Consider the following 26211-nt stretch of genomic DNA (forward strand, 5'->3'; position numbering starts at 1 on the left):
TCAAACGCTGTCACTACACCTTCTCGATCCATTGACCACGCCCAATGCCTACCAACGATATATCTAGAATCACTGTGTTGGAGTATCCAACTTAACCCCTACAATAATTGCAAAACACACACAGATTTTAAACATTATTCAGACAGAATCGCATGAAGTACTAATACTATAATGGCTAAATTGTCTTTCACTTGTTTCTCTCCCCCACAAACCACTCCTACTCTCCACAACACTTTCCTATGTAATTTGTAAACCCAAATCCCTGTCGCTCCTTACTCCCTCTCTGATCTCCTCAAACCCAATATCACATAATTGTAAACAAATATGCACTTCTCAAACATATTTTTATATTTTGTTCAATTATTAATTCATGGGGATGGGATGCTCTTCAGCATGGAACGATACAAGAGGTAATTAATTTCATTATTTATCCATCTTACATGCTTTATACTTTCTTCTGCCTGATGTTTCACTTACTATATTAAAATGTGTTTACACATTTTTATATTCAACCAAAAGTAAAAGGATGAATGGATAAAGTAAAAAGATTTAATTCAAATAGAAAACTGCTAAAGGAAAGAATATGCAAAACATGACATTTAAGAATGGTGATTAATTTAGACCTATATTGTATTGTTTGAATGTAAAAAATTCACCTAATCTTTCATCTGACCCAACTAATCCCATATATATATTCTTAATATATTGTTTATAATTAATATTAGTGTCTTATATAAAAGATATATACAATAATAATCATTTCATATTAATTAATTTTTGTATTAAGATAATGTGTGATATAAAAAGAACAATTATACATATAATTGATTTTTATTTTAACATAATTTGTGAATAGACTTATTTAAATATTACAGATAATTTTATTAATTCTAGTCAAATAAATTTTTTTATTAAATTTAATAAAACCAAGTAATAATAATTAATTTATTATTTTAAAAATATATTATTAATATTGAAATGAATCTGATCTGTTGGGTACCCATCCTATGGTAAGTGGAGAATTAATGTTAAAAATTTAGAACTTAAGCTGAGTTTTGAATATGAGTATTCTCGATCTAAACCGATGTCATTGCCACTTTAATTTATATCCGATTCTGAACAAGGGTATATTGAGAGTGATATAGATATATAGTACCTCCAACATAAATGACTTCTAATGGTATGTTGTGGATGCTTCTTGTGTTGAAGAAATGATTTAGAAAAGTATGTGTGATTTTGTCTAAAATAATGAGGGGAAGGATAGTTTTGCCCTCCAAAAATAGTCATCACCTGTTGAGCCAAATCTAATTTTTGTTCATAGTCATAGTCATGCATTTAAAGTGAAAAATATGAAAGTTAGGAGATTATAAATTGAAATGTGATGAAAGTTGAGGGGTTAAAATTGGATTAAATTCTTAGCATACACTTTATAATAACGTGTTGCTTAAGTCTTGGAAATGTTTATATATTATCACTCTTTTTCTTTATAAATATAATTCTTGGAGTGCATTGAAGGATAAGAATATATTTTTATCTAACCTTATTATGATTCTCCTTCATTTGAGCCTGAAATGCTATTATATAAGTGATCATTTAGTAGTGAGTAAACATAAGCAAACACTACTAATACTAGATCGAAGCTGTCCTCATTTCCCCCTTAATTCTCAATTCAATATGGCAAACCAAACACTATTGCTATCTAGGAGAATAATTCCACACCCAACAATGATACTCCCATCACCGAGAAGTCAAGTTCTTGATGAGAGCATAATCAGGGAGGAAGTCTTGTCCACTCACAACTATGACGGTAGAAAGTTCAACACCAACTTCATTTTGAACATGACAGAAAACATTCTTAGTGTCAAGATGGTATGTTAATCTACTTATCAGTTTTTGGTATTAGGAAGTTAAAACTATTTAAGTTTAACCAGTTAAACTATGCACATTCGAGTCTAATTTTTCTTATTGCTTGTGATTCTATATCATTTAATTGTTAAAAATATTTCTATGTAATTTATTTGAGTTTTTTTTTTTTCACTTTTGATCCCACAACTGTGTGACTATCAAAGTCATAAGACAGAATATGAAAAAATTTATAGTCAGGGATCAAATGTAAAAATGATATTATAGTCCTGAGACGAATTAAAAGGTGAAAAAACACTAATTTGTTTATTAACTGTAGAAGCTAGACACTAGCTAAAATGTTGTTTTGAATGTGTTGTGGGGTTGAGGGTATTGGTGAAGAAGCAGGGGTGGATAAGTTGCATCAACTTGAAGACATCAATTACGAAGAACTTCCATCTCATTTCAGACAACTTTCATTTGAGGTGTGATTAATCTTTCTAAATCATTTGATGGCGAATTGAAGATGGAGCAATATATTGATGGATCTTGAGAATTAAGTAGTACGTCTCACTATATATATATATATATATAAATACTGTTTTCAGATAGCTTCTGCTGGTTTGAAGAGTAGTGCAAAAAATGAACACTCCACCACTATTGATGTGCTAAGAATACTGTGTTCCTATAGTTGGGAAGATAAGATGGTGTTGATGCTCTCAGCTTTCTCCATCGTCTATGGAGAACTCAGCCGTGTTTCCCGACTGGCAATGCCTCAGAAGTTGGAAAAGCTCAACCAAAAAGCAGTTTTTGATTGCATCACTTCTGTTTTACAACTCACTAAATGCGTGGTTGAGCTCAAACAAACTATGCCGCCATCTAATTACTCTAGGCCGCAATCAATAATCTCTGCCTTGCCAATTGTGAGCTATTGGATAGGTAGAAGTGTTATTGGGAGTGTGGGTGCTTATTATTGTGCTTCTCCTCAAAAACAACTAACCTCTTCAATTGCTGCCATACTCCATACTTTTTCCTCAGAACTAGGTTGGTTTAATTTTATACACTCCCTCATATATATATGTTCATATTTATTTATTGAGGATTAACTATATAATATATAAATTGATTATTTTTCATATATATGCAGAAAAGAAGAGGGCTGAGGAATCGTATGAAGCATTGAAGCGTGCTTTATATTACAATTCTTCTAGTAAGTCTGAAGTTTTCAGGCTAATGTTTAATGTCAAGAATGGGGAGATGCTATTTAAAGATAAGGTGAGATTTTGAACCTCAAACTAACAATAATGTTCATTATTTACTACTTCAATTCGTATTATTCTTTGCTATATATGTCTTTTTAATTATAAAAAATAGGTTAATATTATATATATTTAAAGTGTAGTGGAACTATTTCATCCAACTGCCTAATGTGAAAAGCATGCAATGCAAAAATAAAAACTTGGTAACGTGTGAATATTTGGTATGTATGTATATTAGGGATTAAATGATTGGAACAACACAAGAGTGGCCCTGCTAATTACCCAGGGCCTTGACATCTCTGATCTGACGATTCAATTTCTGGATTGTTTTGCCTGGCTTGCGAATACAAGACTACTTTGGATTCCAATCGTTCAGAATGATGATGCATCATGGACTACTGAGGATGAGAAACAATTTGCAAGATTAAAAAGAAGGATGTCCAACTTGTACTGGTTGGACAATCTGCAAAAAATGATTTCACCACAATTTATTAGATTTGTTAAAGAGCAACTCTTTCCAGACTTCCAGATGGGAGGGGAGCCAATCATTGTTTCATTAGATCAGCAAGGAAGAATTGTTCATCGAAATATAATGCACATGATATATATATGGACTTTTACGTATATTGAAAAAAATACATTAGGAGTTCAAGGAATATATAATATAACTGCCTTGGTAGAAGAAGAGTTGAAGAAAGGGACTTCGAACATCGATCGTGTGATACCTGAAATCAATGATATGATAAGTGTTTTGGTTGATGACATTAACGACAAGATAGTTGCTTGGGAACACAATATTAAAAAGAGGATACAAAATTTGGTAAGATCTCTTTCATGCATTTATCTATTTCCAAGTCATCATGTTCTTAGAAAAAATACAATTAAGTTAATGATTAAAAAAATATATTTGTAGATTCACTCCCCCACTCCCTCCAAACAAGTAGTCTTTTTTTTTCTTTTTTCTTTTTTTTCAAAACTTTGGCATTTTATAAAATTAATTTTCATATTTTCATTCATAATCAGATAGAACAATCCACTCCGTATAACAACGAAAGGGAAAACTTCCTGTGGCAACAAGAACCAAATTGCAGTCTTGACCTTGTGGTAGGAACAGATGGCCGCAATGTTTATCTTGCTAATTATGAGATACAATATTGGGTATGACTTCTAGCTTCAACCTCTTATAAATTATACTATACCCTACATGCCTACGGCCTCTTATTTCTTTTACAAATTGTTTAGCAATTATATATGTTCTTTAATGTCTTCAGTTTGGCACAGAAGATTATATTTTCTTATACGGAGGAAACGATATTAACTGGGTTCGAGAATTCACTACCAAGGTAAGTGAGTTTGCTTCCAAAATCCAATTGAATGTAAAGTTGGCCTACGTTGGTAAAAATAAGTTGATAAGAACAATCATTCGTAAAGAAAAATTGAGTCACTATGCATTGAATGAATCCTACTTGGTATGGTGGTTTTGGACTCGTCTCCGAAGCATGTTTTTGTCAAGAATCCATTATTTGGACGCAATTAATCAGTTTGGTGAAGAGTGCAATGATGAAATTTTGCAAGGACTCAAGAAATTGTTGGCCTATGAAGGTAAGAATACAAGAATTGAAGGATGGGCCGTGCTAAGTAAAGGGAAGAAGATGGTTGTATGTGGGCATGGAGCTAAAATACTGCAAGTTATAAATGAGTATGAGATTTGGAAGGAAAACATAGCCACCAAAGGTTTTGATAAGGCATTCAAAGACCACCATGAGATGCTTACTTCTTCTTCCTTAAAAAGTCATTCTTGTTGTGCTCTTGAATATTCAACTACCTTGAGCAAAATTCCAGAGAATGAGAAATGCCCCGAGTGTTCTTACCGAATGCATAAATTTGTTACCTTCACATGTTGTCATGGTCATGACATTGACTCCGATCAAGATTAGTACTAGATGGTGTGTTTGGTTTTCAATTCTGATCTCATGTGTAATTATATTAGTCATTTCTATTATATTATATTATATATATGTGTGTGTTTATTTCAGTTTAATTTTATTGTCATTTTAAATTTTATGTTTCTTTTTAGAGTTCTAATTGCTCTAATCTCAAATCTTGAGTTTCTCTCCCATCTCTCTTCCATAAATTAAAATACATTGATCTCACTACCCTTCATTTTGAACTGAGAGAGTCTGTGAAAACAATTAAGTGTCACCCTCCCTACCTCCCTTGAGGAACTTAAACTCTCTTCTTTTACTGAAGTAGATGGTGGGACACACAAAAATGCTTCTTCTTTTGCTGAAGTAGATGGTGGACACACAAAAAAATTAAAGAAAAAATCCAGCCTGATGAGATTGCTCTTACTCATTCAATCTTAACATTGTTTTCCCTCAGTCTATATACAACTACCCGTATTAATTTCTTGGTAATATATATCTTGTACATCCGATCCGTAGCTTAACCTTTGGCAAAAGCAATAGGCATAGAATCCAATGCTCACAATCTAAAAAGGTTTGACACTTCGACCAATGTTGGATCCCCAAGAGAATTATATTGCTCGTGCCACAACACTCTATTACTCTTTGACTTGAAATTGTGGCGACATTCAAATCAAGTTTAACTTTATTCTATTTTGAAATAATGTTAAAATAACTAACTAAATTGCATGCAAAAATGCAATTGAATTATTCAACTCTTCTGCCACCCGGGTTTGAGCCGGTCAGCTATGGGCAACCTAGGCTGGTTAACCTCCTTGTGGTCCTTTGCCGGCTAGGATCACAGGGCGAGAGTTTACTCACATACTCGGAAGAGGAGTGGGGTTTGCCTCGATAAAACCCGAATTATTCAACTCAAACAATTGTAATTGAGTTTTTAAACAATCCAAAATTATACAACTAAATCAAAAATTGACCTGTTTTACCTCTCTCGACCGATGTGACCGTTACATCCTTTAAAATTATTATTTAAAATTTATTTTAATAATTTTAAATAAAATAAAAAGAAACTCCCCTCTCCTTCCATTCGTCTCCAACTTGAAGACGAAGAACTTTTCTTCGCCTCCAACCAAAGATAAAGAAACATCTTCGTCTCCAAGCTAGAGATGAAACCATCACTTTGGGGGTGTTTCCGTGTTTGGCAAATAGCTGTTAGCGGATTGTGTTAGTGGGTTTGACTAGATGATAGCATTAGCTGGTTATAGAAATATGTTTGGTAAATTAGTTGTTAATAGATAGTTGATTACATACAAAATAACATTTAAGGGTATAATTTATTTTCTCAAAAAGCTTATCAAAAAAACTTCTTTTGAGTAGCTTTTTGAATTTTAGCGTGTTTTGAAGCAATAAACTGTTACAAAAGTTAATTAACCAAACACTTATATTGGCTGTTTTAATTTATTAAGTCAAACAAGTCAAACTTGATTGATAAGCTAATTATGTTATCAAACATGGCTTTTGTCTCCACTCAAAGATGAAGGATGAGAGATTCTTTATTTTATTTTATTTTTTTAAAATTATTAAAATAATTTTTTAGTGGATGCATGTAATCGCCACGTTCTGGTAGAACATGCATGTCAATTTTGGCTGGATTAAATGGTTTTGGATTGTCACTGGATCCATTTGTAATTTTTTCTTTTAAGTTGGATAACTCAATTGAATTTTTTGCGTATAGTTTGATGGCTTATTTAAGTATTGTTCCTTTTAATTTCGGTTACTAATTTTTAATTTTATCCCTGAAATTTTATTCATCCTTTTTAATTTTAGTTCTTGCTTTTGAAAATTATTTACTTTTAATTTAAATAATCAAAATGTCCTCAAAGGCAATATAATGGGTTTTGAGGGAGTTTTACGAATTAAGAACTTTTAATATATTTTGAATTAAAATTAAAATGTATTTTAAAAGTCCAAAAGTACAAGTAAAACAAATTAAAGATTAAAAAATAAAAATATTGTAATAGTTGATGAGTAACTTAAACAATGAAATAAACATACTCAACCATGTTTTTGTTAGTGAATATACCATCTAGATAGGTGCTCAATTGCTCCTAATTGTTTGAGATACTTAAAAAGGTTTGGTTGGATGGATAAAGCATAATATTAATTTTCATATTTTAATCATTTTGATTATAGAAGCATTGCTACATTATTTAGTTTTAATCTTTTAGTTTTAATACATTACATCCTTGACTTTTATTTGCTTAGCTTGGCATGATTAATTCATGTTTAATTAAATTGGTATTAATTTTTATCATTTAATAAAGAATGCTAATATAAATTTTATCATTTAAGCCTTTACCTAAACGGGTAAATTTGTCTCTCTCATAAACTTTTTTAACTAAATGATTAAATTACATATTAATTATATTTAGTAAATGGTAGAATAACACAATTTTAAAAGAAAAACTAATTGTAACAAATAAATAAAATTTAATGTTGAAAAAATTAAAAGAGTTTTGAGAAACATGGCGGGGGAGGATGGTGCTGAAAGTAATTTGTTCAAAAGAAAAACTAATTGTAACATCAACTTTGTTCAAAAATTATATAAAAGCCAATCTTAGCATAAGGTTTTAACTGGAGTAAAAAAATACATCACTATAATCTATTGCAATAACCAACATGGTTAGCATGGTGGTTCAACATCTCGTCCCTTAAGAATGAGGTTGGGTTCAATTCCACCCATGTGAATGGAGCAAATTATTTGGTCAGTCCCCTACCACTTAGTATGTATGTATGTATGTATTGGATCATATGAGAACAAGTTTGTTGGAGAAAACTAAGAAGTAATCACAACCTTCCATATGAAAAAATTGAACGCACCAGATCAGATTTAAAAAAAAATGTGGTGACAGTTTCATAATTATCACCAACTTTACTATGCAAACGTGAACACTCGTTTGCACATTTAATATTAAAAGTTTGCACTCTATGGAAGTGTTCACTGAGGCTCAAACCCACCACCTCCCGTATAAAGAGAAGGGTTTGATGCCACTGGACTACAAGGTCCTTGGCAATCATGAGTGTTTTTATTCATTAATTTTTATCCAACATCTCAAGCCTCGGTTTATTCTTTTTCTGATCTGTCTGTCACTGCTTTTGCCATTTCTGAATGTGATGATTATTTTAGTAGCTACACTCCACTCCTTTGCAATGGCTATTGTTGCTTTTAGTAGTAGTATAACCACCATACCTATTGGAGATGATACATTTATCAAATTTGCCAATCTTTGCAGAAACCTAGCTAAGGTGGTAATACTATTTTATGCATGCGATTAGGCATTATTTGTCAATATCAAATTGATGTGTACTTCAAACAGGTTTAATTTAAAGCTAGTATATATTAGAATTGGAATTTCTAGGAGAGGAATATATATATAATGGTCCAAATTTGGTGGTTTCAATTCACTGGACAAAAAGCAAGAAAGACAGACAAATGTAAAGATGGAACAAGCTGAGCTACACCCTCTCTTTCTATGTCTTTGTGTATGTTCAAGGAGTATTTTACCAGAATGAAGCTGTAACAAGCAACTTCAACCACAAAAAAGGACAAAAGAAAAAGTAGCAAACAAAGCCAAGATTTTAATATATATAGAATATAATTCTCATAAAATTAGGATACCAAGCTATGACAACTAAGGAATGATGGACTTTAAGCTAATGGGAATATGAATGTATTCAAGAATGAGATAAAGTTATGGAGACAACACTCTTATTTATAGGTTTAGTATATGTCAATTGCACTCAACTTCAATAAAAACTCCAATTCTCCACCCTAAAAGCATAGAGATAGGGAGAAATTTTGGAGAATGAAGACCGTGCTTAGGGTGATCAGAGTGTGCTTAGGGTGATCAGAGTTTGATTCCCTAGTAGGCATGGGGAATACCTACCCACCCCCAATATACATTCTAATTAATGTCGTAGTTTTTTTCATCTCAAAGTGAATACTATTATTAAAAAAAAATCAATGTGTAAATGAGATAGTCCGGGATAAGTGAGAATATTAACATTTAAAATAAATAAATAATGAGAATGAGGTATCAATTAGCGACCACTCTAAATTTTTTTTTTTATTATTATGGTCGTGGCATATAGCAAAGGGCACAAAATTATGAATTTTTTTTGTTTTAATTATAATTAAAAAAACATATTATGCATATTGAAGTGAATCAGTTGGGTACCCATCCTATGGTAGGTGAAGAGTTAATGTTAAAAAATTTCAACACAAGGTATGATGGTCTAGTTTTGAATGTATGTACCGTTGATCTAAATCGATCCTATTGTCATCTTAATTTTTTATTTTTTTTGAGTACTACTAACTCTATATGTAACTCTTTTTCTTACATTCTAAATCGATCTAAATAGAATTAAATTCTCAACTTACAAGTTACAATTTATAATAATGTGTTTCTTAAGTCTTAGAAATGTGTATATGTAACTCTTTTTCTTTATAAATATAATTCTTGGAGTGCATTGAAGGATAAGAATATATTTTTATCTAATCTTTTGATTCTCTTACATCTCGATTCCCCTTCATTTGAGCTTCAAATGCTATTATATAAGTGATCATTTAGTGGTGAGTAAACATAAGCAAACACTTGCCCCAAACATAAGCAAACACTACTAATACTAGAAATTGTCCTCATTATTTCCCCGGCCCCCTAATTCCCAATTCAATATGGCCAACCAAACACTATTGCTATCTAGCAGAATAATTCCACAACCAACAATGACACTCTCATCACCAAGAAGTCAAGTTCCCGATGAGAGCATAATCAAGGAGCATGTCTTGTCTACTCACAATTATGACGGTAGAAAGTTCAACACCAACTTCGTTTTGAGCATGGTAGAAAACATTCTTAGTGTCAAGATGGTAAGTTAATCTACTTATCATTTGTTGGTATTAGGAAGTTAAAACTATTTAAGTTTAATTAGTTAGACTTTGCACCTTTGAGTATAAATTTTCTTATTGCTATGGTGATTCTATATCATTTAATTGTTAAAATTTTCTATGTATTTTATTCGAGTTTTTCATTTTTTCGCTTTTGAACCCACAACTTGTGTGAAAGTCGTAAGATCGAATATGAAAAAATGTATAGTCAGTGATCAAATGTAAAAATGATCCTATAGTCCTGAGACGAATTAAAAGGTGAAAAAACTCTAATTTGTTTATTAACGGTAGAAGCTAAACACTAACTAAAATGTTGTTTTGAATGTGTTGGGGGGTTGAGGGTATTGGTTAAGAAGCAGGGGTGGAGAAGTTGCATCAAGTTGAAGAGCTCATCAATTACGAACACCTTCCATCTCATATCAAACAATTTTCATTTCAGGTGTGATTAATGAATCTTTCTAAATCATTTGATGGCGAATTGAAGATGGAGCAATATATTGATCGATCTTGAGAATTAAGTAGTACGTCTAACTATATATATATATATATATATACTGTTTTCAGATAGCTTCAGCTGGTTTGAAGAGTAGTGCCAAAAATGAACACTCCACCACTATTGATGTGCTGAGAATACTGTGTTCCTATTGTTGGGAAGATAAGATGGTGTTGATGCTCTCAGCTTTCTCCATCGTTTATGGAGAACTCAGCCATGTTTCCCGACTGGCAATGCCTCAGAAGTTGGAAAAGCTCAACCAAAAAGCAGTTGTTGATTGCATCACTTCTGTTTTACAACTCACTAAATGCGTGGTTGAGCTCAAACAAACATCGAGGCCTTCTAATTACTCTACGCCAAAGTCAATAATCTCTGCCTTGCCAATTGCGAACTATTGGATAGGTAGAAGTGTTATAGGGAGTGTGGGTGCTTATTATTGTGCTTCTCCTCAAAATCAAGTTGCACAACTAACCTCTTCAACTGCTGCCATACTTTTTCCTCAGAACTAGGTTGGTTTAATTTTATACACTCCCTCATATATATATGTTCATATTTATTTATTGAGGATTAACTATATAATATATAAATTGATTATTTTTCATATATATGCAGAAAAGAAGAGGGCTGAGGAATCGTATGAAGCATTGAAGAGTGCTTTATATTACAATTCTTCTAGTAAGTCTGAAGTTTTCAAGTTAATGTTTAATGTCAAGGATGATGAGGTGCGATTTAGAAACAAGGTGAGATTTTAAACATTAAACAATATATATTTAATTGTAGGGGAACTATTTCAGCCAATTGCCTAAGGTGAAAAGCATGCAATGCAAAAATAAAAATGTGTATGTTTCGTAGTATACTTGGTAACGTGTGAATATTTGGTATGTATGTATATTAGGGATTAAATGATTGGAACAACACAAGAGTTGTCCTGCTAATTACCCAAGGCCTTGACATCTCTGATCTGATGATTCGTTTTCTGGATTTGTTTGCGGTGTGCGCGGATACAAGACTACTTTGGATTCCAATCGCTCAGAATGATGATGCATCATGGACTACTGAGGATGAGAAACAATTTGCAAGATTAAAAAGAAGGATGCCCTACTTGTACTGGTTGGACAAGCTGCAAAAAATGATTTCACCACAATTCATTACATTTGTTAAAGAGCAACTCTTTCCAGACTTCCAGATGGGAGGGGAGCCAATCATTGTTTCATTAGATCAGCAAGGAAGAATTGTTCATCCAAATATAATGCACATGATATATATATGGACTTTTACGTATATTGAAGAAAATACATTAGGAGTTCAAGGAATATATAATATAACTGTTTTGGTAAAAGAAGAGTTGAAGAAAGGGACTTCGAACATCGATCGTGTGATACCTGAAATCAATGATATGATAAGTGTTTTGGTTGGTGACATTGACGACAAGATAGTTGCTTGGGGACTAAATATTGAAAAGAGGATACAAAATTTGGTATGATCTCTTTCATGCATTTATCTATTTCCAAGTCATCATGTTCTTAGAAAAAATACAATTATGTTATTGATATAAAAAATATATATATTTGTAGATTCACTCCCCCACTCCCTCCAAACAAGTATTGTTTTTTTTTCAAAACTTTGGCATTTTATAACATTAATTTTCATATTTTCATTTATAATCAGATAGAACAATCCACTCCGTATAACAAGGAAAGGGAAAAATTTATGTGGCAACAAGAACCAAATTGCAGCCTCGACCTTGTGGTAGGAACACATGGTCGCAATGTTTATCTTAGTAATTATGAGATACAACATTGGGTATGACTTCTAGCTTCAACCTCTTATAAATTATACTATACACTACATGCCTACGGCCTCTTATTTCTTTTACAAATTGTTTAGCAATTATATATGTTCTTTAATGTCTACAGTTTGGCACAGAAGATCATATTTTCTTATACGGAGGAAATGATATTAACTGGGTTCGAGAATTCACTACCAAGGTAAGTGAGTTTGCTTCCAAAATCCAATTGAATGTAATGTTGGCCTACGTTGGTAAAAATAAGTTGATAAGAACGATCATTGATAAAGAAAAATTGAGTCATTATGTATTGAATGAATCCTTCTTGGTATGGTGGTTTTGGACTCGTCTTCGAAGCATGTTTTTGTCAAGAATCCATTATTTGGACGCAATTAATCAGTTTGGTGAAGAGTGCAATGATGAAATTTTGCAAGGACTCAAGAAATTGTTGGCCTATGAAGGTAAGAATACAAGAATTGAAGGATGGGCCGTGCTAAGTAAAGGGAAGAAGATGGTTGTATGTGGGCATGGAGCTAAAATACTGCAAGTTATAAATGAGTATGAGATTTGGAAGGAAAACATAGCCACCAAAGGTTTTGATGAGGCATTCAAAGACCACCATGAGATGCTTACTTCTTCTTCCTTAAAAAGTCATTCTTGTTGTGCTCTTGAATATTCAACTACCTTGAGCAAAATTCCAGAGAATGAGAAATGCCCCGAGTGTTCTTACCGAATGCATAAATTTGTTACCTTTACATGTTGTCATGGTCATGACGTTGAGTCCGACTCTGACGAAGATTAGTACTAGATGGTGTGTTTTGTTTTCAATTCTCGTGTGTAATTATATATGTGTGTGTGTGTTTATTTCAGTTTAATTTTATTGCCATTTTAAATTTGATGTTAGATTGTAGTACTCAAAAAATTTGATGTTTGTTTTTAGACCTTATGTTCATGCTAATTGCTAAATTATAAAAGTGGTAAATAGCCAGCTAATACATCACATAATAAATACTCTATGTAATTAATATAAACAGATATTTACTCCAATTAAGAATTGCGAATTTCGATTATTATTTTTAATTACCCTATTTCACCTATTTTTAATTGCTAGTTTATAAATCAACTCACATATCCACCCATAAAAGGGATTAAAAAAAAAGGCGTATATTCTTTTGAATATATGAGAATGTCGGATCAAAATGGGAAATTAAGATATGGAAGAACATGTAATGGTGACTAGTTAGTCTAATCCACTTTTGGGTGAGGCTATATATGTATAAATAGAGCTTGTGAATAACAAGAGATTGTACCAATTGAGTGTAATACAAAGAGATCGAGGCAGCATTGCATGAAGACAGAAGTGTTGTTAGGTAGCCAAGAATGACTTGCCTGTTAGAATAAATATACAATCGGTTGTAATAATCTAACCTCATTGCGGAAGCTAATAGGATCATGTACCTCCAGCCATAGTTGTCATATCCGTAGCATTGCTTGAAGAATTGTGAGGAATATTAGAGTGTTTTGTCTACCACTTGGCTCCTGGGCAACTAGATGGTGTAGTCTGTGTCGCTGTACCAGGAGCAGTGGGAGGACCATTGCTTAAATAGCCTAAGTGCCATCATTATAGGCTAAGTAACGGAAACCATTACTTCTGTTTTAATACCACTACATAATGGCCATAAATGGCCAATTGATTTGCACCACTTAATAGTGACACTTAATGGAAAATGTTACATTCTCCACTTGGTGCAAACTCAAAGAAACAAAAGAAACATGAACCATAGAGATAGTTCCTCTTAAAGTGAGTAGTATCCACTTATGATTGCAATGTAATTTGTTCTCTAAGTACCTTACATGGTATAAAACTTAATGAATAAACCTTATGTTTATTCTTGATTTGTAATCAGTTATCAAAAACCAACTACTGCCACAATGGCTAAATTTGGCCTTATAAACTTACACCGCCTGATTTGTACAATATTAATGGAAAATGTTACAATTTTCCATTTGGTGCAAGCATTGGCACAACCTTCATTTAAAAAATCAAAAACATGAATCATAGTGGTATGTCCTCTAAATTAAAGTGTGAGTAATACCAACGATGCATCACATGCATTTGATTTCAAACTCAAATTCTTTACGAATAAACCCTACGTTTATTCTTGGTCCAATCTAAAGGATGTTTCTTAAATAAATATGCGCATAACCATATGAGAAACCATCCATATTACATAGAAGTGACAAAATGTATGTACGTACAATATAGTCACATAATTAGTTCCATGTATCCTGTATGATCTTTAAAATTCTTATAAGCATGCCTTAAGTAAGGATTCGAAACTATTAGCAAAATGCTAATATTTTACCTGACCAACTCCTTATCTTTAATACTATCTACGATTACTAAGTTCTCGGAGTTGACACGTCTGCCACTCCATTTTCATTAACCTTAGCCAAAGACAGTAATTGAGTAGTCCATATTCCAATGGCTTTAAATGACAAATCAATAAGTCTAAGCCTACAATGGAACTTTAAACATACACCTTATAAATAATCTCCAAAATAAAAAAGGAAGCCCAACTTTTATGCCATAGAGCAATAACAAGGATTTATTTATGTAACTTTATGAAACAACACTTTTTACATGATTTTCTGTTCCTATTTCACAACTATAATTTATGATCAAGCTACCAGAAATTAGATTTTTTTAAAAAATAGTATCAAACTTTTCCTTTCAAATAATCCTAACTTCTTTACTAATTTTTGAAAATCTATGATTATACTTTTTTTTTTTTTAAGTACATACAAGCCCAAAGGTAAGAATGATTAATCTTAGATGAAAATTTTAAATCATTTACTATTTTATATATTCTATATTTTCTCAAACATTCTCAGTCTAAAGAATCTAAGTCCCAACCACCGAAGTTCATACTCCATTTGAAATGGAAAGTGGTAACCGGAACCTCATTTTGAATGATAATCGGAATGCCATCACACTACATGGTAGTTGACTTATATAAGTTAGTATTAACTATTATTAGGTCAAGAATAAAAAGAATTCACATTTCTTGTATCTTGATAGATGCACAAATTGAATTTGAAGAAACTTGAATATGTATTAATATTTCAAAAAGTGGGCGATATCTAATGAGTGATTGTTTAGTTATATTAAACTTTTTATTTATAAATTAGCCTTAATTTTACTAGTGACAACCGTAAGTGTTTGAGAGATTTTTTTAAAAAAAAATAGTAATGAAGATAGTGAAAATATATTGTATAACTAAATAGGCAATAATTTGATAAACATTGATTAAATTTACTAAAAGATATGTATTTGAAATTGTTTGTAAAGAGAAATTATATGAAAATTTGAAAATATAAAATGCATCATTGACAATCATAAAATAAATATATTTATCAACAAATATAATATATAGATCTTGTAACTCAGCTGGTTAGAGTGTTAGTCTTATGAGCCGAAAGTCGTGGGTTTAAGCCCCACCAAGATCAATTGATTCCTATTCATTGTTTTGAGCAACTTTTTGAATTTTAGCATTTTGAAGTTACAAAAAAAGTTGATTAACCATCATTTCAAAAAAAAAAGTTGATTAATCAAACACTTATATTGATTTTTAATCAATCAAATAACTAATAATTGTCAAATAAACCGAAATTGGCTAATAGGCTAATTATTTTACCAAACAAATCACTCATCATTTCATTGGTGTTTAGGCAAGCCATACCTGGGCTAGTTTGAGTTAATTAATTTGAATTGTAAAGGTGGTAATACTATTTTATGCGATTAGGCATATATTATTTGTCAATTAAATTGATATGTACTTCAAACATGTTTAAAGCTAGTATATAATATTTGAATTAGAATTTCTAGGAGAGGAATGGCCCAAATTTAATTTGGTGGTTTCAATTCACTGGACAAAAAGCAACAAAGACAGACAAATGTTAAGGGGGAAAAAGATGGAACAATTCAAGCTGATGAGCTACAACCCTCACTTTCTATACGTCTTGGTATTCAAGGAGTATTTTACAAGAATGAAGCTGTAACAAGCAACTTGAACAAGAAAAAAGGACAAAAGAAAAAGTACCAAACAAAGCCAAGATTTAAAGTCATTGTTCATATATAGAATATAATTCATGAAATTAGGATACCAAGCTATGACAACTAAGGAATGATGGACTTTAAGCCAATAGAAATAATGAATGTATTCAGAAATGAGATAAAGTTAGGGAGACAAAACTCTTATTTATATGTTCAGTATATGTCAATTACACTCAACCTCGATAAGGACTCCAATTCTCCATCCTAACGGCATAGAGATGAGGAGAAATTTTGGAGAATGAAGATGGTGATGAGGAAGAGTTTCATTCTCCGGTAGGGATGGGGAATACCTACCCCACCCCCACCCCCACCCCCAATATATATTCTAATTAATGTTGTAGTTTTTTTTTTTCATCTCACAATGAATACTATTATTAAAAAAAAAAAAACAATGTGTAAATGAGATGGTGCGGGATATGTGAGAATATTAACATTTTTTTTAAAAAAAACAAATAAATAATGAGAATGATGTATCAATTATGACTATGTCACAAATCAAATAAAAAATGAAACATTAAAAATTATAAAATATCAGTGGGGTTGGGGAATCCCCACCCCCAAGTAACCCTATGGGGATGGGGAGTTATTTCCCATCCCCGGTGGGTAATGAGAATGGAGGAGAAAGTGATTGGGGGCGAGGATAGGGATGTGCCACATGATTGCCACGCCCCTAACCAACATCTCTATTATTGCCATTTATTCAAATGTGTATATAAATTTTTAATTAATTATTTTTCTCTAGCTAATTGATGAGATGTTTCACACACTCTTAAGAGCATTCCCACAAGTATTTTTTGAAGGTTTTTTTAAAACTAAAAATCAAGGGTGGAGTTTTTAACTAATAGGATGGGAATTTTTATTAAAACTTTTTCTCCTACAAAAACATGTGTGTTTTGCATGAGGAAAAAAAAAAGGTGTGTGGAGACACGCCTAAGCCGCCCAACCTGCACATTTTCGAAATACACTCGCTTGGCGCTTCAAAGTAGCTGCTAGTTGGCGATCACTGTAATTTTTTTTTTTTTTTTTTGGTATTATGGTCGTGGCATATAGCAAAAGGCACCAAATAATTATGGGTTTAAAAAAATTAAATGACTTTTTTATTGTTTTTTATTTTTTGTTTTAATGTTTTTCTTATTAAAAAAATTAAATATGTAACATAATTTTTTTTATGTAATATATAATTTTTATAATTATTAATTTAATTAAATTTTGAATGACTGTGTTGGACTATCCAACGTAACCCCAACAATAATTGCAAAACACGCAGATTTTAAACATTATTCCGACAGAATCACATAAAGTGCTAATACTATAATCTGTAAACTGTCTTTCACTTATTTCTCTACCCCACAAACCACACCTACTCTCCAAAACATTTCCTACGTAATTTGTAAACCCAAATCCCTATCGCAGTATCGCTCCTTATTACTCCCTCTCTCCTCAAACCCGATATCCCATGCATAATTGTCACCCAAATATATATGCACTTCTCAAACATATTTTTATATTTAATTGTTCAATTATTAATTCATGGGGATATGATGGGATATGATGCTCTTCAGCATGGAACAATCTAAACAATAAAAGAGGTAATTAATTTCATTATTCATTCATCTTACATGCTTTATAGTTTCTTCTGGCTGATGTTTCTGTCAGAAGATATGAAGGTTGAGAAAGATTAAGGGTAAGTGAGTTCATTCATTCATCTGTATTGTCAAGCTTACAAGGAAATGAGCGGGAATGTAAATATATATAGAGGGGAAGCGGGAAAGCGGTTGTAACCACCAAAACAATGTGTAAAGACTACAAAGCCCCTTCAATCCCTTTCAGTTGTGCGTATACCCTCTAACACCCCCCCCCATAAGGTGGCGCGTGCAGGTTCTGAATGCCCAACTTAGAGTGAAAAATCCTGAACAATGTGATAGGTAGAGGCTTTGTGAAACCATCTGCTACTTGGTTTGCAGATGAGACCGGCAGGAGCTTAATCAGTCCGCTTGATACCTTTTCCCGAACGAGATGACAATCTATTTCGATATGTTTCGTTCGTTCGTGGAACACTTGGTTCTCTGCCATGGCTATTGCGGACTTGTTATCACAAAACACCACTGCTGGCTTATCCATGGATACTTGTAAGTCAGCCAATAGAAATGTTAACCATTGTACTTCACAAACAGAGGAAGCAAGTGCTCGGTATTCCGCTTCTGAGGAGGACCTAGATACCGTTGCTTGTTTCTTGGACTTCCAAGATATAAGGGCTGAGCCAAGGAATATGCAATAGCCGGTTATGGATCGTCGTGTTTCTGTGCATGCAGCCCAGTCCGAGTCTGAGAACACATTCAGCTGCAAGGTGCCATTTTTGGGATAGAACAGTCCCTGTCCAGGAGCATTTTTGATGTAGCGAAGCACCCTGTGAGCAGCGCACAAATGTTTGTCGGTAGGTGCATCTATGAATTGGCTCAGCTGTTGGACGGCGTAAGAGATATCCGGTCTTATGGCAATGAGATACAACAATCTGCCAACAAGTCTTCTATACCCACTAACATCAATGAGTGCTTTACCATCAACATGATTAAGGTGATAGCCGGGAACCATCGGTGTGTTTACTGGTTTGCTTTCAAGAAACCCTGCTTCTGATAGGATGTCAAGTGCATATTTCCTTTGACATAGATTCAGACCCGATTCATCCACTTTTGCTTCTATACCGAGAAAAAAACCAAGTGTTCCCAAGTCTTTTATTTTGAAAGCTTCATCCAGGAACCTTTTAAGTTCTGTTATCAAAACCATGTTGGGGCTTGTGACCAATATATCGTCGACATAAACAAGCACTGCGATAAAACCACTGTCTTGGCCTTTTGTGAACAATGATGGATCAGCTTTGGATTGTAGGTACCCCATGCTAGAAAGTGCAGAACTCAGTTTAGCATTCCATTGACGACTCGCTTGTTTGAGACCGTATAAGGAACGAAGCAGTCGGCATACTTGATTCGGCGTTTCACTTTGAAACCCGGGAGGCAGTTGCATATAGACTTCCTCTGTGAGATCACCATGTAAAAAGGCATTGTTTATGTCCAGTTGATGAATGTGCCAACCTCTAGAAGCTGCTGTGGCAAGGAAAGTCCGGATAGTCGTGATTCTCGCAACCGGAGAGAAAGTTTCGATGTAATCAACTCCCAACTGCTGCGTATAGCCCTTCGCGACCAGACGTGCCTTGTATCTTTCAACTGTGCCATCTGCCTTTAACTTGACTTTATATACCCATTTACACCCAATTGGTGTTTTTCCCGCAGGTAGAGTAGTCAATTCCCAAGTCTTGGTTGTCTGCAGAGCTCGTATTTCTGCATCCATGGCCTCCTTCCAATGGTGGTGTTTGATTGCTTGACTGTAACTTTTTGGTTCATCTATAGATGTCACGGCCATGGAGAAAGATTTGTGTAACGGAGACAAAGCTTCAAAGGCTATAACCTTAGATAGATGGTGAGGAGAGGAACCTCTGCTGACTACCGCATCACAAAGGTAGTCTTGTAATCTGCTGGGGGCACGTCTCTGTCTATCGGACCGTCGCGGGTATATGGCAGGAGCACTACTTTCATTCTGCTCATCTGGGATAAATTCATGCTGCTCAATTGTTTGAGAGGTGTCATCACTGGTGCTATGCGTCCAGTGGGGTGATGCACTACCAAGTTCTGCAGTTCCATTGGATGGAGGATCATTGGGAATATTCACCTCAGGGTTATCATTCACTGTAGGAATATCATCTAATCTGCTGGGCTCATACTGTACTGGAGTGTCGATGGAGACAATTGGGAGAGAAGGGTCGGTTGTTGAACGCTTAGGAATATCCCTGCCTGAAAAAGGGAAATGTGACTCAAAAAACCTCACATCTCTGGATATAAAGATTACCTCTTCATTTAAATCATACATCAGATAACCTTTCGTATGAGCTGGAATCCCAACAAATATACACCTTCTGCTACGTTGTGCCATTTTGTTTCTGGAATGCGATAGATTTGTTGCATAACAGAGACATCCGAAAACCTTGAGGTTCATTAAATCCGGCTGTGTACCATACAACCTATAGTATGGATTAGAGAGCTCAATAACTGGGGATGGTAGTCTGTTTATGAGATATACTGCATGCATCACACACTACCCCAGAATTCAAGAGGTAGCGAGGCCTGAAATCGGATAGACCTTGCCACGTTAAGTATGTGTTGATGTTTGCGTTCCACGACGGCATTTTGTTATGGTGTGTAGGCACAAGAACATTGGTGAATGATCCCTTTTTCAACAAAGAAATCAACCATCTTGAATTCAACCCCATTGTCTGTTCGAATGATCTTTATGGATGCTCTAAATTGAGTTAAGACCATTGCATGGAACCTCACTATGAACTGTCTAGCTTCACTTTTATTTCTCATCAGATGTACCCAAGTGAAGCAGGAGTAATCATCGACTAAGGTTAGGAAGTACTGCTGCCCCTGTAACGAGCAAACCGGGAATGGTCCCCAAATGTCAATATGTATCAAATCAAAAACTGCTTTTGAAGTTGTGACACTTAGGGGAAACGGGGACCTTTTGTGTTTAGCAAGATTGCATGCATCACAAACAAATTCTTTATTTGTAGAAATTTTAAAATCACCCAAAAAATGGAGTTTATTGATAGGAAAATGCCCTAGTCTTTGGTGCCAGATTTCACCAATATTACAATGGGGCATTATACTACTGTGAACTACATTCTGCTTCCTTGGTAGTTCTTTCATCAGATAGAGTCCATCTGTTTCCTTAGCCGAACCAACTGCCTTCCCAAGAGTGTCCTGAATCAAGCATTGCCCGGGGGTAAAGATTAGATTACAACTTGTATCTTGCAGAAGCTTACTTACTGAAATCAAATTGAACTTGAAGGATGGGATGTGGAGAACATCCTTCAACCAAAGTTTCTCATTCAGTTTAACACTTCCTATGTGTTCAACGGGGATTGATTTTCCAGTGGGGAGGCTCACTTCAGCCCCTTGAGCAGTCCGAACTGAGTCAAGAATCCAAGTAGAATGTGACATTAAAATGGAATTGACATGAGTAATAGGAGAAGACTTGCCTTCATTCGATGAGTCTTCCTCGCTGAATCGCGGAATTAAGGAAACAGCAGCTGATGTCTTATTACTCGAGGACTGACCCCTTTGATTTTGCAGAATAGTAATCAACCTCTCCAATTGATCTGCGGTTGAATCAGAAGACTCTGTTCCAGTTGAGGAATGGTTCGAAGAGGCTGTCTGTTTCCCTTTTGATTTGTATCCCGGTACCCAGCCCGGAGGGTAGCCGTGTTTCTTGAAACACTTGTCAATTGTGTGGCCATTCATGCCACAGAAGGTGCACTTTGCTCCTTTGTTTGGATTTCCAAATTTTCTCCCATTATATGAGTTTACTGCTGCTGCTATGATCTCACTCATGTCATCCATCTTGTTTGTGTTTTCAATTCTTTTCCCTTTATACGAGTTCACTGCTGCTGCTATGATTTCATTCATGTCATCTTGATTACTTTTCACTGCATTGGCTTGGCCAATTTCAAGACTGCCTAGGCTCAGATTTACCAGTGCGATTTGTTGGGTCCCTCCTATGTGAAAAGGAATAAATAAAATAACAAAAATACAAATTGTAGTGGAAGGAAAAGGGAAGTGGTTGGCAGCACACTTTGTCAGCATGTGAAGACAAGGAAACCAATTTCCTTGATATATGCATTATTCCCATTCCATTAAGGCAGTTGTGAGAAGGAAAAAGTGAATTTTTTGTTTTCCCATTCATTCCATTTTTCGGCAGAAGCATAAGGCAGAAGAGGAAACCCACTTTCTTCCTCTAATTTTTCTTTCGGCAGCAAGAGTTCCAAGGAAGAAGAAAAATCATCTATTTTCTTTCTTCTTCATATTTGGCGCAACTTTGTCGTGGATTTGCCGAAGCTCTTGGGTACTATTTTTATCAAATATTTTGAGGTCAGCTTGTATTTATTCCAGGCATCTTTTGAATATTCTCGTACTACTTGTATTCATTTTTATCATATTCGTGGTAGTTGAATATTTTGAGTACGAGATATTATTATGTTTAGCCTGTGAATGTGGAAGAATGTTTTGGCCTAGGAGTTGTTGTATTTGATTATTTGTGGATGTATGGCTCGTGTGGTAGCCTGAAATTTTGTACTCGAGATTTGTGATAGTGGAAATTATTGTTGTTGGTGGCCCGTGGTTTTGGGGTTTTCCACGTAAATCTTGTGTTCCTTGTGTTCATATTTATTTTTGGGCTATTGTGTATTATCTCGTATTTGTGTACCGTGTCGGGTCTGTGATTTTGATTGTCACAGCAAGTGGGATTTTTCCCAACACGATTTGCCTTTCTACTTTCTCGGCCATGACAAACACCTTATACACTTCAGGTAGGGGATCGGCAACTAACACATTGGATTTAAGATTGCTGTAATCGTCATTAAGACCTTGCAAGAAACGAATGACCTGATCAGTGTCTCGTTCGCTTCTGATCTGATCGATGAGCTCACAGCTGCATCTCGGTTCACATCTACAGATCGGAAGAGGTCTCAATGTGTTTAACTCCTCCCACAGTGTACGGCATCTGGTATAGTACTCATTCACGGATAGGTTTCCTTGCTTCAAACCGTAAATATCATTCTGCAACACGGAGATCTTTTGCGCATCGCACTGTGAAAACCTCCGTTTCAGATCCTCCCACACAGCCTTTGCCCTTTCAAGATGCATGATGCTCTGCGCAATAGTAGGATGTACAGATTTAAAGAGCCAAGAACATACCATCAAGTTACAGCGTCTCCAAGCTGCATATTGAATGTGTTCCTCAGCCGGTGCCGTGACGCTACCGTCAATGATACACCATTTATTCTTGACCTCGAGAGCGATTCTCATCGAGATACTCCAAGATCCGTAGTTGCTGCTGCCTTGTAGAGGAGGACTTACAAGGATATTGTTCGGATTATCACCATTGTTGAAGAAGAATGGATTGTCCAGATCTTCCATATTGTATCCTCTCTGCTGTTGGCCTTCATTCCTCTGTGGAGCGGTAGATGTCGATCTCGCCGGAGATCGGTTGATTGGAGTCGCATTTCTCTCTTGATTCTGTTCGCCTGAGAGAGCAGCGGCATAGGAGCTACAGCGAGGAAGCTCTGATACCATGTCAGAAGATGTGAACGTTGAGAAAGATTAAGGGTAAGTGAGTTCATTCATTCATCTGTATTGTCAAGCTTACAAGGAAATGAACGGGAATGTAAATATATACAAAGGGAAAGCGGTTGTAACCACCAAAACAATGTGTAAAGACTACAAAGCCCCTTCAATCCCTTTCAGTTGTGCGTATACCCTCTAACATCACTTACTAAAATATGTTTACACATTTTTATATTCAACCTGCAAAAGTAAAAGGATGAATGGATAAGGTACACTAAAAAGGTTTAATTCAAATAAAAAACTGCTAAGGAAAGAATATACAAAACATGACATTTAAGAATGGTGATCAATTTACATCTATCTTGTATGGTTTGGATGTAAAATTTCACCGAGTCAGGGTTCTATTCTTTTCATCTGACCCACCTAATTCTATATTCTTAATATATTGTTTATAATTAATATTAGTGTCTTATATAAAAGAGATATACAGTAATAATCATTTCATATTAATTTTAGTATATATTAAGATAATGTGTGATATAAAAAGAACAATTATATATATAATAATTTGTGAATAGACTTATTTAAATATTACAGATAATTTTATTAATTATAGTCAGATAATTTTTTTTTATTAAATTTAATAAAAAACCAAGTTATAATAATTAATTTATTATTTTAAAAATATATTATCGAAATTGAAATGAATCTGATTTGTTGGGTACCCATCCTATGGTAAGCGGCGAATTAATGTTAAAAATTTGAACTTAAGGTTAGTTAGTTTGAGTTTTGAATATAAGTATTCTCGATCTTAATTGATCTCATTGCCACTTTAATTTATATCCGATTTCGTACAAGGGTATATTGAGAGTGATATAGATATATAGTACCTTCAACATAAATGACTTCTAATGGTATGTTGTGAATGCTTCTTGTGTTGAAGAAATGATTTAGAAAAGTATGCGTGATTTTGCCTAAAATAATGAGTGGAAGGATAGTTTTGCCCTCCAAACATAGTCATCACCTATTGAGCCAAATCTAATTTTTGTTCGTAGTCATAGTCATGCATTTAAAGTGAAAAATATAAAAGTTAGGAGATTATAAATTGAAATGTGATAAAAGTTGAGGGGTTAATATTGAATTAAATTCTTAGCATACACTTTATAATAACGTGTTGCTTAAGTCTTGGATATGTTTATATATTATCACTCTTTTTCTTTATAAATATAATTCTTGGAGTGCATTGAAGGATAAGAATATATTTTTATCTAGCCTTATGATTCTCCTTCATTTTAGCTTCAAATGCTATTATATAAGTGATCATTTAGTAGTGAGTAAACATAAGCACAAACACTACTAATACTTGAAGTTGTCCTCATTTCCCCCTTAATTCTCAATTCAATATGGCAAACCAAACACTATTGCTATCTAGGAGAATAATTCCACACCCAACAATGACACTCCCATCACCAAGAAGTCAAGTTCTTGATGAGAGCATAATCAAGGAGCAGGTCTTGTCCACTCACAACTATGATGGTAGAAAGTTCAACACCAACTTCATTTTGAGCATTGTAGAAAATATTCTTAGTATCAAGATGGTATGTTAATCTATTTATCACTTGTTGGTATTAGGAAGGAAGTTAAAACTATTTTAGTTTAACTAGTTAAACTATATGCATATTTGAGTATAACTTTTCTTATTGCTTGTGATTCTGTATCATTTAATTGTTAAAAATTTTCTATGTAATTTATTTGATTTTTTTTTTTTTCGCTTTTGATTGCACAACTGTGTGACTATCAAAGTCGTAATTGAGACCGAATATGAAAAAATTTATAGTTAGATAGGGATCAAATGTAAAAATGATCCTATAGTCGTGAGACGAATTAAAACTTGAAAAAACTCTAATTTGTTTATTAACTGTAGAAGCTAAACACTAGCTAAAATGTTGTTTTGAAAGTGTTATGGGGTTGAGGGCATTGCTGAAGAAGCAGGGGTGGAGAAGTTGAATCAACTTGAAGAGCTCATCAATTACGAAGAACTTCCATCTCATATCAGACAACTTTCATTTGAGGTATGATTAATCTTTCTAAATCTAAATAATTTGATGGCGAATTGAAGATGAAGCAATATCTTGAGAATTAAGTAGTACATCTAACTATATATATACTGTATGTTTTCAGATAGCTTCTGCTGGTTTGAAGAGTAGTGCCAAAAATGAACACTCCACCACTATTGATGTGCTGAGAATACTGTGTTCCTATTGTTGGGAAGATAAGATGGTGTTGATGCTCTCAGCTTTCTCCATAGTCTATGGAGAACTCAGCCGTGTTTCCCGACTGGCAATGCCTCAGAAGTTGGAACAGCTCAGCCAAAAAGCAGTTGTTGATTGCATCACTTCTGTTTTACAACTCACTAAATGCGTGGTTGAGCTCAAACAATCTACGTCATCTAATTATTCTACGCCGCAATCAATAATCTCTGCCTTGCCAATTGCGAGCTATTGGATAGGTAGAAGTGTTATTGGCAGTGTGGCTGCTGCTTATTATTGTGATTCTCAAGTTGCAGAACTTACCACTTCAACTGCAGCCATACTCCATACTTTTTCCTCAGAACTAGGTTGGTTTAATTTTATACACTCTCATATATATATGTTCATATTTTTTTATTG

General features: G+C 34.1%; 3 protein-coding genes across 7 annotated transcripts in view; all 3 read left to right on the forward strand.

Annotated features, from left to right (window-relative positions):
- LOC116012664 (protein SIEVE ELEMENT OCCLUSION B-like) overlaps positions 1-13153 on the forward strand; it is a 29873-nt gene extending 16720 nt beyond the window's left edge. For 2 of the 3 annotated variants that reach the window (XM_031252291.1, XM_031252293.1), the window contains exon 7: positions 12381-13153. In XM_031252291.1, the coding sequence (XP_031108151.1) occupies positions 12381-13052 (672 nt within the window). In that variant the 3' untranslated portion in view covers positions 13053-13153. The remainder of the gene's footprint in view (positions 1-12380) is intronic. The other variant, XM_031252295.1, reaches the window with a different exon arrangement.
- Positions 1-26211, forward strand: part of LOC116012663 (protein SIEVE ELEMENT OCCLUSION B-like) — a 37315-nt gene that overhangs the window by 9014 nt on the left and 2090 nt on the right. The window contains exons 1-3 of one of the 2 annotated variants that reach the window (XM_031252289.1): positions 24813-25140; positions 25501-25614; positions 25724-26159. In XM_031252289.1, coding sequence (XP_031108149.1) covers positions 24946-25140; positions 25501-25614; positions 25724-26159 — 745 coding nt within the window. In that variant the 5' untranslated portion in view covers positions 24813-24945. Of the gene's footprint in view, positions 1-24812; positions 25141-25500; positions 25615-25723; positions 26160-26211 lie in introns of those variants that run through there. The other variant, XM_031252290.1, reaches the window with a different exon arrangement.
- Positions 188-5121, forward strand: LOC116012662 (protein SIEVE ELEMENT OCCLUSION A-like). Of its 2 annotated transcripts, XM_031252287.1 has the most exons (8): positions 188-410; positions 1704-1869; positions 2232-2327; positions 2451-2886; positions 2990-3117; positions 3340-3921; positions 4125-4259; positions 4373-5121. In XM_031252287.1, the coding sequence occupies exons 1-8, from the start codon at positions 325-327 to the stop codon at positions 5036-5038; spliced, it is 2295 nt and encodes a 764-aa protein (XP_031108147.1). In that variant the 5' UTR covers positions 188-324; the 3' UTR covers positions 5039-5121. The 2 variants fall into 2 exon arrangements, with proteins under 2 accessions (XP_031108147.1, XP_031108148.1); XM_031252288.1 differs by lacking the exons at positions 1704-1869; positions 2232-2327 and having other exon boundaries at positions 191-410; positions 4373-5120.

The sequence above is a fragment of the Ipomoea triloba genome, chromosome 3 (genome assembly GCF_003576645.1).
Source record: "Ipomoea triloba cultivar NCNSP0323 chromosome 3, ASM357664v1".
Lineage (NCBI taxonomy): Eukaryota > Viridiplantae > Streptophyta > Magnoliopsida > Solanales > Convolvulaceae > Ipomoea > Ipomoea triloba.

Coding starts and splice junctions, on each gene's coding strand:
- LOC116012662 (XM_031252287.1), top strand. CDS start 325: ATGCACTTCTCAAACATATTTTTATATTTTGTTCAATTATTAATTCAT. Junction 1,870..2,231: donor ACATTCTTAGTGTCAAGATG/GTATGTTAATCT, acceptor TGTGGGGTTGAG/GGTATTGGTGAAGAAGCAGG. Junction 4,260..4,372: donor ATTATGAGATACAATATTGG/GTATGACTTCTA, acceptor TAATGTCTTCAG/TTTGGCACAGAAGATTATAT.